Here is a 17,524-nt window from a genome sequence, read left to right as displayed (position 1 = left end):
CAAACTTATTGTCAAATTTTAGTTGATATCGTCCTAGATTATAGACTATGTACCTATTTTTTGGATTATGTGGAGTTGATGGTGATTCTGTGAAAACTAAAATAGTATTTGGAGGGGGTTTGTACCGATTTGAAGTTTGGTGGTTTGAATTGTTTATTTTATTGACCTGTATGAGAAACAGGTTTATGTCATGTCCAATTTACAAACAAATCATGTCAATTTTTTTTGAGAAATAAGTTAGATTAGGTACTTCAATATTACAAACAAATTAGTATAATATAATACAAATTATTAAAAAGCTCTTACAGTAGGGAAAAATTGTTATAATGATTTGGTGACCCACATGTGGGGCCCATTTTTTTTTAGAAAATCTAAGTTCAAAGGTAACATGTATAGTGTGATACTATAGATATACATTGATGTTACCTTTGAAGCCTATTGTAACACAAAATTCAAGGTTGCAACAGGGGAAAAGGAATGTTACCTTAGGGGTCAAAGGTAACTCGAAAAAAGCAACTTAATTTTTATGTTACCTTAGGGCTTTTTTGGCTGTGGTAACATTTTTTTGGGCCTGTTGTAACATTTTCTTGTTGTTGCTATAGGCCATCTATGGCATAGTGTTGTAATCCTTTCTTTTAGAAAAAGAAGATGCAACAGAAGATGCCCGATGCGGGTGAACCATTAGATGGCTTAGTTTTTGTTAAAACTCGTAAATGGAAAGAGGGACGCACATATAAGACTGATCCTAGTGTAATCAATTACAGACTTGTAAGCATTCGGTTTTTTTAATTTAATCGCATATAATTGATAAACCACTGTATATTATAAGCATTGGATTAATTTCATTGGTTGATATTTCCTAATTTTCTAAGAAAAGATTAAAAATAATCTCAGCACATCAGGAGAGGGTATCGATGAACTAATTACAGATGGAAAATCACATGGTTCATCTTGGCTTGTAGGGAGAACTGTAAATCCATCCAAGATTTTTGTCGCTGGTCTAACAGAGACATACGTGCAGGACCTCACAAGAAAGATACAGGAAAGTCTGATTGAAGAAGTGGAGGCGAAAGTGAACAAAAAAATGCAAACAGAGGTTGATACACACGTTAACAGAAAAGTCCACCAGAACTTGACCTTCTCGAGTGAAAATGATAATAAAACTCCTATAACTGGTGACGCCAGCTCTTAGTTATTCTCTGCTTTGATAATCTGACTTGCTTAGTATCTACTTAGTAATCTGCTTATTAGTATATATTTTTGTCAAATATTGCATTTAACTCTTATGGTGGATTTTGATATATTTCTATTATGGTGGATTATTATAGTTTGATTACAATGGTTTGTTGCCGGAGGTTGAAATTTTATGTAGTTGGTGGATAACTGAAGTTGGTTGAATTATTGTTTTGGTTGTATATTGATTTGGTAATGGATTGGATAGCTTAAGTACAAGTAGTATATTTTTATTTTAAAACAGACAAGTGTTGTCATTGCTATTCCAAACTGTTGGCAAAACTAAACAAATTTGCATTTTATGTTGCTATTGTCATAAACATTATGTTGCCATAGCTATGGATGGTGGGTTCGACAAATGGGCCCCAAATGTGTTGACATGGCAAACGTGGGCCGCACATGTAGTGACGTGGCAAATGTGGGTCCCACATGTACTGACGTGGTAGTGGTGGGTCCACATATACTGATATGGCAATAGTGGGTCTCACATATGCTGACGGGGCAATATGGACCCCACTTGTGCTTACGTTGCCAAGGTGGGCCCCACATCTGCTGATGTGGTACATGTGACGTACATGGCACATGTGACACCACGCCATAAGTGGGCTACTGTAATGCAAGTATTACAAGCAGTGTTACATTAGCTAAGAAATTTTTATCCTATTATAACACCTCAAAATTAGTGTTACAATTGCTATAAAATACTGTTACAGAGAAATGCTGGTGTTGCACCACATGTAACAACAACACCTAGTATTACAATAGTTACTTTTTAACTTTTAAAAGTATTTAAGTAAAAATATTATTATAAATTAGTATTAAAATTATATTTTGGATTATTAATATATCAAGAATGTAATATATATTATTATAAAATTTATTGTACATAAATATAAGTCACTTTTTTAGTTTTTTATTTAATAAAATAATTAAAAAAATAAAAAAAATTAAAATTATACACGTTTTAGTGAAAAATGGGCGGTATATTTCCCTCGTAAACGAAAATGACCCGTACTTTAGTGAAAAATGGGCGGTATATTCCTCCACTTTGTCTCTTTTCCTCTTTCATTCTCCCCCGTCTTCTCACCAGGACCCGAACCTGTCTCTCATCTCATCTCCCTATTTTCCCTCTCCTCTTCCCCTAGTCCTCACTCCGGACACACCCTCCCACCCAGACACACTTCTCTCATCTTCTATATCTCTCAATTACACACGAATCGAGAAACCCTAATTTTCTCTATAAGTTGTGCACAACGGGTATACAGGATGCCCTAATTTTTGCTCTACAAACTGTAATCGATATTCTAAAACAATAATAGAGCTCTATACACGAATTGATCGAGTCCTCAACACATATCGAGTCCTAAATTGTAAGTATTTTTCAGTTCTTTTTCACGTTTTTGAAAAAATTAATCGAAGAGTTTATACTCGGGTGGTTTCGGGTAACCAGAGGAGTTTGTGGACAGAGCATACTTGGAATTTTTAATCAAAGGTGTGTGGAGGACTCAAGTCAGGACTCAAGGTTTAACTGGGTATATGACTTGGAAAGTAGAGTACCTTCTTCCTTACTTCACGAGATGGTTGGGGAAAGTCCAGGTTTTATCTAGTGAGATTGATAATTTTTAGGTTTTATTATGCCATCTATCTGAATGAATGTATTTTTATTTATTTTTCTAGTGCTTCCAAGTGATGATAATCTTTGGTGATTGCAGATTCTGGTTGTGCATAGTACTCGCGAGGAAGATTACTTCTTAAAGGCCATTCTTGCACATTTTGTAAGTATTAGAAGTGACTATACATATGTGCACATATACAATTATGATTTGGAAAGCTCATTATCAATTTGAACTATAGATAATCTCATTCCTATATGCCCTCTCTCAGATTATCATAAAGAGAATACTCGAGGGTATTAGTACATACTGCTATAATATTACTAAACTCATTCTACTTGTTCTAATATAGAAAAGATTTAATATTTCAGCAGAATTTGTGTACCTTAAATAACGGTATTGTACAAGGGTTTATTCCTACAAGCGTTTGACGACCAAATTCTTCATCCTTAGTCCAAGCAAATTTATCTCCTGCAATATTTAAGAAGGTAAATGTTTTTGGAAGTCTGAATAGGGGAAACTGTTTTCTTGGAATATTGCAATTATAATTGTTTGGAAATATCAAACAATTAAAATTTTCATTAATTAATTATTTAAAGATTTGGTGATTTTAAAAAAAATTGTTCCATCATACTTTTGTACCAACCGGAAATAGGTCTCCACGGTTCAGTCATTGATCTTCATGTGTTATTTCAGGCGTGTTTCTTGTGACTTCATTTATGCGTGTGTGAAGTGGAGTGGTTGGAATATTTAAAGCTTAGTTTTTTTAATCTCTTCAGTTGTTTTATATATTTATAGATGCATTTAATTTTTTATTGCGAGTAGGCCAAATTGTTAGTTACTGACTTACTGTTCATCTCTATTCATTCTTGTTTGTTTGTTATTCCTTGAATTAAAAGCACTAGTTAATCATCCTTATATTTACTTGCACTCTTTCTACTTGCTGGATAAAAACTAGATATTTAAATGCTATGAACGTTTAGATTATTGATATTACGTGCAACTTGTTACCTGCTTGTTGTATTTATTGCACGTAATGATGTAAAAAAATGGGGAGGGTTTTACTAGTCATTTTTAGTTTTGTTTTTGTATTAAATGGTCTCAACCAGCTTCTGAGTATTGTTTCCACATGCAGGAAAGAGTTATCTACAAGTCTGCAACTTCAATACAAGAGAAGACTTTTTTTTGGCAAGATGTGTTTATGTAAAAATTGAAATAACAATTTTTGCAAGTAAGAGATGGTTGCCATGTCTAACAGTAGAGAGATTAATCCATTGTTGAAAGATCTAAGTGAAAGAAAGCAGAGTTTTCGTCAAAATGTGGTGCTGTTGGCTACAGAACTTAAGGAGGTTCCGAGTCGCCTTGCCTCTCAAGAACAATCTTTTATTCGCGAAAACATCACACGCCGGGAAATTTTTTGTGAAATCATTATGGTACAGGTGATTAATTTATTGAATTGGTGATGGTTTACTGAATTTGGATTTACGTGTTTATTGTAGGAAGCAGAGATGATAGTAAATGACATGAAAGAAGAAGTATATAGATTGCATATGTGCTTAGATGAGAGAAATGGGAAGTTTCAAGAAGCAGCCTCTACAGCAGAGAATGTATAATACCTGAATTTATCACATACTATTTTTTACAGTTTTTGATACCCAAGTGGATTTAGACTTCTTGATTGCTTCCTATATTTTGTTACTTGCTCTTACAATTAAATTTAGTTCCTGAATAATGGTTCCCAAATCTGAATATCTGATTTCCTTAATTTGATTCAAGTGTCCTGTTTTTGAATATTTTGTGGCTTTCCACATAATTTAGTATTATGATCTGCTATGAGCATCATTTCCTTCTTTTTAGGCTACTTTTTGGCTTTTCTTGTTTGTTTTGGAATAGAATATTTTTTCCTATAAAATATTTTAATATGTACACTTGACATTACATTATATATAATTATATATATACTATAAATATCAAATTATAAATGTTTATATATATGTACACAGGGTTAAAGCGGGAGAGTGCATCATAGTTATGTTTTGGAGAGAATTGACTGGATTTGATATGGATTTGATATAGATGATGGCCTTTCATTCGATATATCTAGCTTGCTCATTTCTGGTCATCTAAAAATTTACCTAACAGGTCTGTGCATTGGAGTAGTTTTTTTTTACATATTAGGTATAATTTCAAAAAGTTCCTTGCCACACTAATATTATAGCTAACACGTGCATCCGGTTGGAGATGCTGTAACACTATTGAATTGATGTAGCTCCGAAAAGTATAGGCAAACTTGCAAATCAAAGTAGACGGGCAAAGTACACTCAGTACAAAGATACATCAACGATTACGATTCCCCCGAGGCTTAAATGCAAATAACCACATGGTCTTGGTGTTGCTGTGTCCTTGTTTTTATATATATTAGGTTCCATGAACTCCCCTATTTGATTGGAGTCGTTGGAGTCCATATATATTCTGCAAGTAAAATGAAGATGTGTTCCTTCAGTTTTGTTCCCCCTTTAACGAAATATTTTCAGCTTCCCCCCTTCTTTACCAATTCTCCCTGCCCCCATTTTCAGAAACTAAACTAAAAACAAAACACTCTCTCCCTCTTCACTCTCTCTCGTCTAACCCCCACCCCCACTCTCTCTCTCTCTACCCCTACCCCCTCCACCGAAAGTCCCGAAGTTCCTCTCTCTTGTCTCACCCCCGCCCCCACTCTCTCTCTCTCCCACCATCCCCCCTCCACCGAAAGTCCCGAAGTTCTACTATCGCTGACCCGATTCGTTCGAGTGGAAGCTTATTCAATTTGTTCGAAGATATAAAGCTCAAATTTGTACATAAGTAAGCTACAAAACTCGAATTCTTAGTTTTATTTAATTTTAAATGGGGGATATTTCAATTCTAAACCCTTATTTTTTTAATTTTGTGATTTGTTTTTTTTTCTAACTTTTAGTTAGGGATTTGTTCAAGATTCTATTTTTCTGCAACCCAAGTAATTATATATGCTCATTTGTTGACCATTGTAGTGACTACCCTTATACTAGTTTGGCTTCTCAACTTCCAGGAAGGTGTCGCATTTGAATTCAGGACCATGGATGGGTTCGTTTTGGTAGCAGGAGAAGTAAGATTTTAGTAGTTTAGTTTAACTGTCAATTAAATTTCTAAATTATTGATTGTCAGGCTGATATATAATTCTTTTGTAGATATTCATGATGGGGTGCTTTCGCTAAACCTTTTGTCGATTATGTTCCAAGGACAACCACTAAGGAAGAATTAAGTTGATTGACTTGTTGATTTAGTGTATGTGTGTACTGATTGTGCCCCACTTGCTTGGTTCATGATTATGTTTTGCTTTGTGATTACTCTTTAATAACTTGTTGCATACGGATATTAACTCTTATCATTTGGTTGATGTTAAAATTTTCAGTTTCCTATTAATACTACTTTCCTATGAAGATCTGCCTTTTAGTGCATTTTCAGTTTAGTGCTTTCTAATTAAGTTATGGACTTTTATTTGCTAGCCTACTGTAACAGGGGATATTCAGTCACCAATGGGTATAGCCTCAGTAAAATTTGTTCATCCAAGAGAACCTGTCACGGTCAGTATTCAGAGCCAATGTCAAGGGTATCAAATCTTTGATCCTCTTCTTTTTTTTCATATTATCTTGATGATGATTTATTTTTATGTAATAATGGTCGATCACATTTGAAACTTGAAACCTCGATGTTTGATCAATTGACATGACTCTGTATTTCTTTTGAATATGAGCTTTGAAGGTTCCATTTTGTGTCAAGATTGAGCTTAAGAAAGGGGTGCAGATTATTGTTTGGCTTTTTAAGGGAATTTGTGGGGGTAAAGGTTTCATTGTTTAAAGTTTGGCATTCAGTAGCAGCAATAAACACAACTCTAGTTATACTACTTTCTTGCATGTTCTAAGGGCCCCATTCATAAAATTATACTATCATAATTACAATTTTACATTTAGCTCTAAGGCTAAGAGTACTGATCATATAGTAGTAGCATGGCATGCTATAATGCAGTTATAATTTAATTTTCAATTAGAAACATTGTTTTCAATAGTACAACAGGTATATATATCAACACTTCAAGAGGTGTTGAAGGTCTGGTAGACATGTGGACATAGCATTAAATATGGCATTCAATTCAACTTCTGATCATATGTATACTATCCTGCTGAAAAAGTAATGTTTTGAACTGAATTCACTATTTCAAATATATTTATTTAGTAAAGTAACTGTCGATTCAGTTTTACTAATCTTTTTATGTTATGTGTTACACTAGCTCCTCGGATGACTAGATTTTTGGTCAAATTATTTGTCTGGTTCTTAGAGCTGAGAATTCTAAAGCCCCTTTTGCTCAATATACTCAAGAGAGAAAATCAAATCCACAAGGTATACACTTTGCTTTGTTTGGTTAATTATGATGACACAATTTCCTGTAGGTGGTTGGATTATATATTTATATCATGCTTTAACAGTAAACTTCTGGTTAATTATTCATTTACGTAAATGAGGATAAACATATATCTTTCTCAGCCAATACGAAGAATTAATGTGCACATAACAAAATTTTATCGAATTTTGATATCTGAGACCTTTGACAGTTCATGTGTTTGGTCTTAATTCGTATGAGATTAAGACATATAATTTCCAAGGGTTATATCGATCTTAATTCTTCTAGTACACCAGACCAACTGATACTTTACTTTACCTGTAGGCGGTGGAATTTAGAAAATTAGTTTTAACATTGAGGCCCAATGAACCAGAAGATATGGTTGTATCTGCTTGCCAGAAGATAACTGCTTCAAGTTTTAAATCAGATAATCAAGGATAACACTGATAATCTGGAAAATGTGTTTCTTGTTGGGTTTGTAAGTTTTGTGTTCATTTTGTGCTTTCAGTCCTTAATTTGATAGAGTGGCATAAGAATGCAATTTTATTTGTAATAAGTTTGTCCTGAATATACATTATATACATGGACTCGTATCTTTAGTCTACTAGAGCAATGCAGTAGTATGTTGGAGATGTGTTTTTTGATCGTCGTATTGAATTAGTAGTAGTCCAATAATTGTGAGTTTTCTTGATGCTGATTATGCAAAATACAGGTTGGTTGTTGTATGTGATTTAAGTGAGTCGGTTATACTTTATTCTTATATTTTGTTCTTAATTCTTAATTCTTATATTTCTGTTACCATTTAGAGTTTTTAGAGTCCACTGTTGGCTGTAAATGATGTTGAGTTTCTGCAGTCCTTAGTTTAATTACTTTTATTTGTGTTGCTATAGTTGGACATGTATTACCGGTTAGAGCACCATAGAATGCTACTTTTCTAAAAATCAGCCAACCCCCATCATGGTTTTGTTGCATATTACTCATTTGTTGAGAAGATATTTAAAACTGATGCAATGCTTCATTTTGGCACTCGCAGTTCTCTTGAATTTATCTATACAGTCTTATAGGAAATATTCCCAATGTTTACTATTACGTAACTATTTATGTAATAAAACTAGATACTTGATATTTATGTTGCTGAATATGAGTGTTTAGTTAGTTTATTGTTTAAATACTTTTAATGAATAAATACTGATGTCAAAGAAATAATTAAACATCACTTTTAATGAATAAATACTCGTGTCAAAAAAACAATTGTACATCACTTTTAATATATAAATATTGATGTCTTAAAGGTAATTGTACATCACTTTTAGTGAAGAAAATCTGATGTCAAAAAAGTTGATGTACATCGCTTTTTCCTAAAAAATTGATGTAAAAGACTAAAATGTTCAAGTCTAAAATGAACATAGACATGACTTTGTTTGGGAAAACAGTGATGTCTATGTGCCAATATAGACATCACCTTTCAGTAAAGAAACCGATGTTTAATACCTGATTTTACATCAACCAAATGAAAATATTCGATGTCTATGTGGAAAAAACATAGCTCATTATATGTTTAATATGATGTAATAGGTGTAATTTATTTATAAAATTATTTATTTCTAACATTTTTTCTAAAAAACACAATACACGGACATCAATTTTTTTTCCAGAAACGATGTCTAATCGAGTAAAGACATCGGGTTTTAACCGATTTCTGGAATAGACATCACCGACATTAACATCGGTTGCTAAACAACATAGACATCGGCCAAAAACCGATGTCTATTGAAATTTTTCTTAAAGTGTTTTCTTGATCTAGTACTTTAAATTCCAATTAGGTAATTATTGTGGAAACTGTGTTTTCTTCTGTCAGAGTATTAGATCTCTTAAAGCTTCCACTGTTAAACAAATTTGATTATTCACTTTTGTCTTAAACTAACCAGATTTGGACTGTTACTTGACTTTTGCTGCTTTTATCGTACTTGCAATTGATTGTTTTACTTCTATTTCTGCAACAGTAAATTGATTTGATTAAGCAAACAAGGTGAGGAATATAAATGGCTCATTAGTATCTCCTTTAAATTGCATTGCCTTCGATTTTGTTGCAAAAAATATCGCATCACATCATTAAATTCCCTTCCTGACCGAGAAGAAAATATCAGGTATTTTATACCATTTATCTTCCTGATCTTACATACATTGCACTAACATGCGTAATCACTGGAATTTATGCAGTTGTCAAGTTTCATAAATATATTTGAATCCCACATATCTATACTTTACATTCTTTAATTGGCATGTCAACCTTCTGCTTATTCGGCTTGCAGGTATAAGTTTAAAAACCGTCAATTTTCATTCTTTCCTTTGCTATTTATGTGCCTTTTTCTCATTCGTATTCCCATGTGCAGATTCAGGAACAAGGTCAAGAATGGCACACTATCACGTGTTTTTAGCATAGTCATTTTTTTAGGTTTACGCCGCAGTCACCAATCTTTGATAATGAATTTTATTGATCTGCTGATTCAACTATTTTGAATTGCAGTTGGAATTTTACTGATCGATCAAATTGTTGTAATTTTAGTAGGTTTTTGGAGTATTTTGGATACGTATTGGAGATTTTATTTTGATATTGGGATTGTTGTATACACAGAGCATGTATATTAAAAATTTTAATATTAACTGTTGCATTTTCCTATTCTAGTATAAAGTATATTTAAATATAGTGTGGAATTATAAAATCTAATGTTGGTTAATTACAACAAATTCGTGTTACAATAGATGTAATATAGTGTTACAGTAGGGTACAGGTGGGGCCCCTGTGGGCCACACTTATGCAATCATGATCAAGCTATTATATCACTCATTCTATGTTACATTTGGGCCTGTTAGTGTTACAGTAGGTGCCTATTGTAATGTTTTCCTCTCTGTTACAATAGATCAGTGAACTGTTACATTAGGGTGTTTATTGTAATGCTCGTATATGTAACGCTCCTTGATGTTACAATAGACCTTTTGTAACGCTTTTGGGGCCTATTGTAACACTATTTAGGCATTACAATAGCCCACTTATGGCGTAGTGTGACGTGACATAGTTAGCTGCTTACGTGTCATGTAGGACCCACTAAGTTTTTCCTGGATGTTTCAATTCAAAGGCAACATAAAATTGTGTTGGTATAGGATAAAAATATTGTTGTTGTCGTCTTCTGTTTCAACACAAAAATATATGTTGGCATAGAGATTCATGGCGTTGCTATTGACCCTAAAGGTGACATGGAAAAAATCAACACCAAAAAAGTGTTGCCTTTGAATATTTGGGCCTACAGCAACATATTGTTGACCTATACCAACATTTTTTTTAATTGTAATAGGCTATTTATGATATAGTGTAAGTATCCATTGTCTTTGTAGTCTCATTGTGGGTAGATGTCTGAATCTAGCATAATTTTCATGTCCCACATTATGTCATATCATACGTTCTAAAAAGTTCGTGCAAAAAAAAGACCATTGCAGCTTTGGTTTTAGTGAAAAATATTGTATCACATGGGTAGGGACTTTGTGAATCCACTTGTATAGATTAATGGCACCAATGTCATTCTTTTCAATATTGGTCTGCCTCGAACACGTAACTTTTGAACGAATTTTCTTTTTCATTGTCATTTTAATACATCATGGCATTATTGGGATAAATGTGTACATATTTACATTCTAGACCTATACTTTAATATTCTTCATTGCATTGAAAGATGAATGGAAGTAATTGTGCATGTTTTTTTGATGAATAATTGTGCATCTTAATAAGTTTCTCCTATCAACTTTCATACATCCGCGTATCCTAACTCCAAAATTCCATTAGCACACTATAGTGAATAAAGTCGAACGTTAAAACTTAAAAGGTAAACGTAAAAACTTTGTGTACCCCAAATATAAAGGTTATTTTCCATCTTCAATATGGAAACAAATTTTACCACACCATCTTATCTAGGTTATCTCTCAAATCTCTTCATCACTGTTTTCAACGCCACTCCAAATGATAAATTGATCTTTAACACTATTTTCACATATCCGGCCGTCCAAATGATATGATTGTAGATCATACCTGAACAGTTTCATTAAAGTTATATTAATTTTTTTTGGGCTGGTTTTAACCTTTGAATCAAACACAGACACCTTTAAAATGAAATATTACCACTAAAACATTATTTCAAATAAGTTCAATTCAAATTCATTTCCTTGTTGGTCCCAAAATTAAGAACCCAAATTTTTGTATGCTGTGTCAAACAACCCAATAAGAAAACAATTTGACACTAGCTAGGTGCTCAAGTTGTTATTTTTGCTCAAATAAGTAACCAAGCCATCCTTTAAAAAAAAGAACATGGACATATTTATTTAACAAAATAAAGTATTAATATTATAATTATTATAGTCAACTAGTTTTCTACCCGTAAGATGCACGGGATGATTATCATTTTTTTACATAATTTTTTTAAATATTTATTCTTTATTTACCTAAATTTTAATATATAACTTCATTCCTTTAAAAAATTTATGATATTCATAAATAATGTAGTTTTCAAAAAATTATACTTTTTTTACTTGTATATTTAGTTATTATTGTACTTTTATATTGACATTGATTTTCTTCCATTTTTTGATTTTTTTTCACATTATAAATTTGTAAAGAAAATATTTTAATCATATCATAAAATATATTTACAGCATTATTTCTCTTTTATTTATAAATATTCTTTTCTTAATCTGGTGGAGTTTGATAAAGAGTTGGAATTGGAAGTTTTTTTTGGGATTTGCATCTTGCCCCGGTTGGTAAAAATATTTTAAAATTTTTTGGTTCTATTAATGATTTCGAAACAAATACTTTATACTTAATTTTCATAGTACTTTTAAATTAATTTTATTATATTTCTATTTCTATTTTGAATTATAATAGTTTATTATTATTAATTTTATAGGATTCGTGTAATCTAAATTTTTTAAAAGTTCGTTATTTTTTCATTTTACAATATGAAGTAAAACACATAAAATATTTATATCTAAATATAATTTTAATATGTTCCTTATTTCATAAAATAAAAATAAAAATTATCTATTTAAATATAATTTTTAATCAAACTTACCAATTCTAGTTTTTTTTAAGAAATGATACTACCCGATTCACAAATAATTTTTTGATTGGTACTTATATTCATTTTTATTAAGATAATTGTTGATTTGTATTATATATATAACACTTTTATTATTATATCATTTAAGAATATGTAATTATAGTTAAAAATTTTAATTAATTCCTTATTGTGTAATAGAATAGTAGAATAAATATATTAAATATAATTTATAATTTATTTTACTAGATTTGTATTTCAATTTTGAATTGTAATTATTTTTTATCATTATATTTCTTCCTCGGCTGTATTCTAAATTTTTTAAAAGATAAATTATAATTTTCCTTTTTTACAAAACACATATAATACTTATACCTAAATATAATTTAAATATATTCCGAGATGAAAATTAAACTTATCTATTCTCAAATATTTTAAATCAAATTGTTGTTTGTATTACATATAAATTATAAGACTTATAATATTATTGTATATCATTTAAGTATATATGATTATAGTTCACAAAATATGTTTATGTAGTTATTTCTCTTTTATTTATATATTTTTCCTTTCCATAAGCTTATGGAGTTTGATCAAAAATTGGAAAGTTTTTTGGTGTTTGCATCTATATTTCATAATTTTTTGGTTCTAGTACTTATTTTAAAAAATAATACTTTATATTTTATTATGAGTGTACTTTTAAAATTTATTTTATTAGTTTGTTTTTTTAATTTTGAATTATAATAGTTTTTTATGATTATTATCATAATTCTTGCTAGTTTTTATTTTTATAAAATCATGTACTATAAATTTTTAAACAACATTCAATAATTTTCCCTTTTTACAAAATTAAACAAAATGCCTGTAATATATATAACTAAATATAATTCAAAATGTGCTTCTTATTTTATAAGATAATATTAAAATTATCTATTTACAAATATTGTTATCAAAATTACCCACTCCAATTTTGTTTTTAAAAAGATCTACTTTACCAGATTAACAAATGATTTTTTAATTCCTACTTATATTTATTGATATTAAGATAATTGTTGTGTGAATTATATATAGTATACTTTTAATATTATTTTATATCATTGAAAAATGTGTAATTACAGTTTAATTTCTTAATTAATTAAGTATTATAGTGGAATATTCAAATAAATGAAATAAATATAATGTATAATATATTTTATTAGATTTGTATTTAAATCTTAACTTGTAATTATTTTATTATTATCATTATTATTATTATTTATTATTATTATTATTATTATTATTATATTTCATCCTCATTTTTATGTTTTATACCATTGATGTACTCTAATTTTTTTAAAAGACAACCCTTAATTTTCCCTTTTTGTAAAATGAAAAAAAAACACATGTAATCCTTATACCTTGATATAATCTAAATATGTTCCTTATTTATAAGATAAAAATGAAATTATCTACCCAAAAATATTTTAAATTAAACTTACCCATTTCAATTTTTTTTTAAAAAAATGAACTACTACCTTAACCCGATTAACAAATGATTTATTAATTATTACTTGTATTTATTTTTATTAAGATAATTATTTTTTATATTATATATATATATATTACTTTTATTATTATTATTTCTCATTTAATAATATATAGCTATAGTTCAATTTCTTAATTATTTAGTTGTTGTGTTTGTTATACAAATTATTAAATATTATAATTGTATAATTTAATAAAATAAATAAATATAGTTGTGCAATCTATATTATACATATATTTCACCACGTGCAACAAATAGTAGAACCATCAAATCACCAAAACCACTTTACTCCAATTATATATAATTTGTAAAATAAAAATAAAATTATCCATTCGAAAATATTATAAATTAAATGTAACCATTTCAATTTATTGTTTTAAAATGATACTACTTTATCCTGATTAACAAATAATTTATTAATTATTACTTACATTTATTTTTATTAAGATAATTGTTACTTGTATTATATATATATATATATATTATTTTTATTATTATTTTATATCATTTATTAATATATAATTATAGTTCAATTTCTAAATTAATTACCTATTATGTTTGTCAAACAAATTATTAAATATTTTAATAATATTATAGAATAAATGAAATATATATAGTCGTGCAATCTATATTATATCTATACTTTAGCACGTGCAACTCATCCCACAAAATCACCAAAACTTCCTTACTCCAATTATATATAATTTATTAAAATAAATATAAAATTATATATTCAAAAATATTTTAAATCAAATTTACCCATTTAACTTTTTTTTAAAATGATACTATATTAACGCGATTAACAAATAATTTATTAATTATTACTTATAATTTTATTTATTAAGATAATTGTTGTATGTATTATATATATATATATATATACCAAACCAAACCAAATATACCCATTATATCCGGCTTACAAAAATGAAAATGAAGAGGCATGAGCATGTCAAAATAATTAAAAAAGTAAAAATAATAATTTAACATTTACGCAAAAATCAAAACTAACTTCAAACAAACAAAAATCTTATCCCTTAGAATTAAAAACAGTCAAAACAAACCTTAATATTATTCACATGGAACTTAGCTAATTATTTGTTACCCTCAAGTTGCAAATTTCACATTTTGATATAGAAAATCAAAACTGAACCAATCGGACAAAATATGTGTATGAAATATGAATATTGGAAACGCCTTGTTGCACCGATCCTGCTTTCACAAAGATAGAAGGTTTTACCGTAATTAACTCAAATAAACTGTTGAAGTAAGTAGAATGGCCGACTTTTGTATGTAGTACACCACCGATGCATTTGAATCTATATATGCATTAATATACCATAATAAGGTTCCAGAAAATATGGTAGGGAATATTCCACAAAAATAGAAGACCGTTGTATAATTTTGAAATGGATTGATTAAGTTATTGTAAGAGCAGGGGAGTAGGTATAATCATTAGCTAAAATCATATAAATATATATTATCTAAAATTTGTTTAACCTCTAAGATTTTTTTTAATGGTATTAGCTATAATGATTAGCTATATTTGAAAAATTAATTTTGATTTGTTAATTTTAAAGTTCAACACTAATATTTTTAATGGCTACCTATTGATAAAAAAAAGGATTGTGAAAGAAATATTAATAAAACATTGATTATTTTTAATTTAATACAAGTGAAAATAAATTAAACAATTCATAAAAACATATTTAATGATATTATTGTAATATTTAAACATGTGAAAAAATTAGTTATTAAACATTGAATATATATTTCAAACCATTTGCTAACTTTTTTATTATATTAGTTTATTAGTAAATTTTATATAACTAATATAAATTTGGTTAACACTAAAAGAAAACTTATATTTTTTCCTATAAAATATTTTAATATGTACACTTGACATTACATTATATATAATTATATATATACTATAAATATCAAATTATAAATGTTTAGGTTAAAACGGAAGAGTGCATCATAGTTATGTTTTGGAGAGAATTGACTGGATTTGATATGGATTTGATATAGATGATGGCCTTTCATTCGATATATCTAGCTTGCTCATTTCTGGTCATCTAAAAATTTACCTAATAGGTCTGTGCATTTGCATTGGAGTAGTTTTTTTTTACATATTAGGTATAATTTCAAAAAGTTCCTTGCCACACTAATATTATAGCTAACACATGCATCCGGTTGGAGATGCCGTAACACTATTGAATTGATGTAGCTCGGAAAAGTATAGGCAAACTTGCAAATCAAAGTAGACGGGCAAAGTACACTCAGTACAAAGATACATCAACGATTACGATTCCCCCGAGGCTTAAATGCAAAGAACCACATGGTCTTGGTGTTGCTGTGTCCTTGTTTTATATATATATTAGGTTCCATGAACTCACCTATTTGATTGGAGTCCTTGGACTCCATATATGTTCTGCAAGTAAAATATAGATTAAATTGTTGCAAAACCTATTATTTTTCGAAAGATACTCTACAAATATCACAATTTTATTGAAAATCTTGCAGATTGCATAGATTTTCCAAGTAGAACGTTGCAAAATATATTATTCTATAAAACATGCTTAGTTTGCTGAACATAAATGTTCATGTTGCAGAACATACATTTTGTACTTGTAAATATACGAGATTTGCATGATTTTATTGAATTAATGATATTTGTGAAACATGTTTTGGAAGATAACACGTTTTAGAAGATATTTTATTTGCAGATCATAGATGGACTCCAATGACTCCAATTAAAAGGTGCACTTCATAGAAATTTACTCAATACTTCTAATATTATTTTATATCATTTATTAATATATAATTATATTTCAATTTTTTAATTAGTTAGCTATTGTATTTGTTATACAAATTATTAAATATTATAATAGTATAATATGATAAATGAAATAAATATAGTCTTGCAATCTATATTAAACCTATATTCCGTACCACCAAACCGCGTTACTCTATACAATATAATTACCATTTTCAACAAAACACATAATCAAGTCATTTCAAATTAATGATTTAACATTAGAAATGTCATTTCAAATTAATGATTTAACATCAGGTCATCCTCCATACGATTGAAGTTACCACCTCGTCCTCCATTGGTATATGTGTTGGGTTTTGAGGCATAAAACGCAGCGAAAACAAACTTAAAAACTGTAAAAACCAGAATAATCGAAATCAATCACAGAATCCATGCAAAAAGATAATATTTAATTTATAGTTAAGATGTTTACCTTAAGAAGATTTACTATTTCCGTTGTCTAATGGAGGTCCAAGCTTTCAACAATCACCCCGTATCCCGTCGCGAAACGATCTAAGTCTTGAAGGTATACACACGAATGATCGAACGGAGGATGACCGTGTACTAGAACTCGTAAATCAGAAGCCGCCTTTTCTCTCTCTCTATCTGTCAAGCTGCTAAGGTTTGTGTTTTAAAAACGTCAAACCGTAGTTGAGGCTTAAAAAGGTATTATAAAGGCTAGAGAAAAAGACTTCTAACCCTAAACTAATTTAGAATTTTAATAAATTTAAAAAAACTAGTTATTATTAATTAAGTCTTACTTAATCACCCAACAACTCAATTTAAGATTTAATACTAAAGACAAATTTCTTATTTATTTAA

At 29.2% G+C, this 17,524-nt stretch overlaps 1 protein-coding gene across 48 annotated transcripts; it reads left to right on the top strand.

The window, feature by feature from the left end:
* Positions 1–2,264: 2,264 nt before the first annotated feature.
* Positions 2,265–9,924, top strand: LOC141668195 (nuclear envelope-associated protein 1-like). Of its 48 annotated transcripts, none has more exons than XR_012552954.1 (10): positions 2,265–2,839; positions 2,946–3,008; positions 3,982–4,453; positions 4,850–4,988; positions 5,131–5,687; positions 5,873–5,967; positions 6,050–6,146; positions 6,368–6,471; positions 7,150–7,259; positions 7,585–7,985. XR_012552954.1 is itself a non-coding variant. In XM_074474938.1 (10 exons), the coding sequence occupies exons 1-5, from the start codon at positions 2,770–2,772 to the stop codon at positions 6,121–6,123; spliced, it is 363 nt and encodes a 120-aa protein (XP_074331039.1). In that variant the 5' UTR covers positions 2,265–2,769; the 3' UTR covers positions 6,124–6,146; positions 6,368–7,049; positions 7,150–7,259; positions 9,264–9,407; positions 9,481–9,572; positions 9,654–9,924. The 48 variants fall into 48 exon arrangements, 35 of the variants coding, with proteins under 35 accessions (XP_074331039.1, XP_074331060.1, XP_074331065.1 ...); XR_012552949.1 differs by having other exon boundaries at positions 5,116–5,687; XR_012552953.1 differs by having other exon boundaries at positions 5,088–5,687.
* Positions 9,925–17,524: the final 7,600 nt, after the last annotated feature.

The sequence above is a fragment of the Apium graveolens genome, chromosome 6, assembly GCF_009905375.1.
Source record: "Apium graveolens cultivar Ventura chromosome 6, ASM990537v1, whole genome shotgun sequence".
NCBI classification, from domain to species: domain Eukaryota; kingdom Viridiplantae; phylum Streptophyta; class Magnoliopsida; order Apiales; family Apiaceae; genus Apium; species Apium graveolens.
Note: the sequence above shows the minus strand (reverse complement) of the source record. Positions and strands in the feature narration are given on the sequence as shown.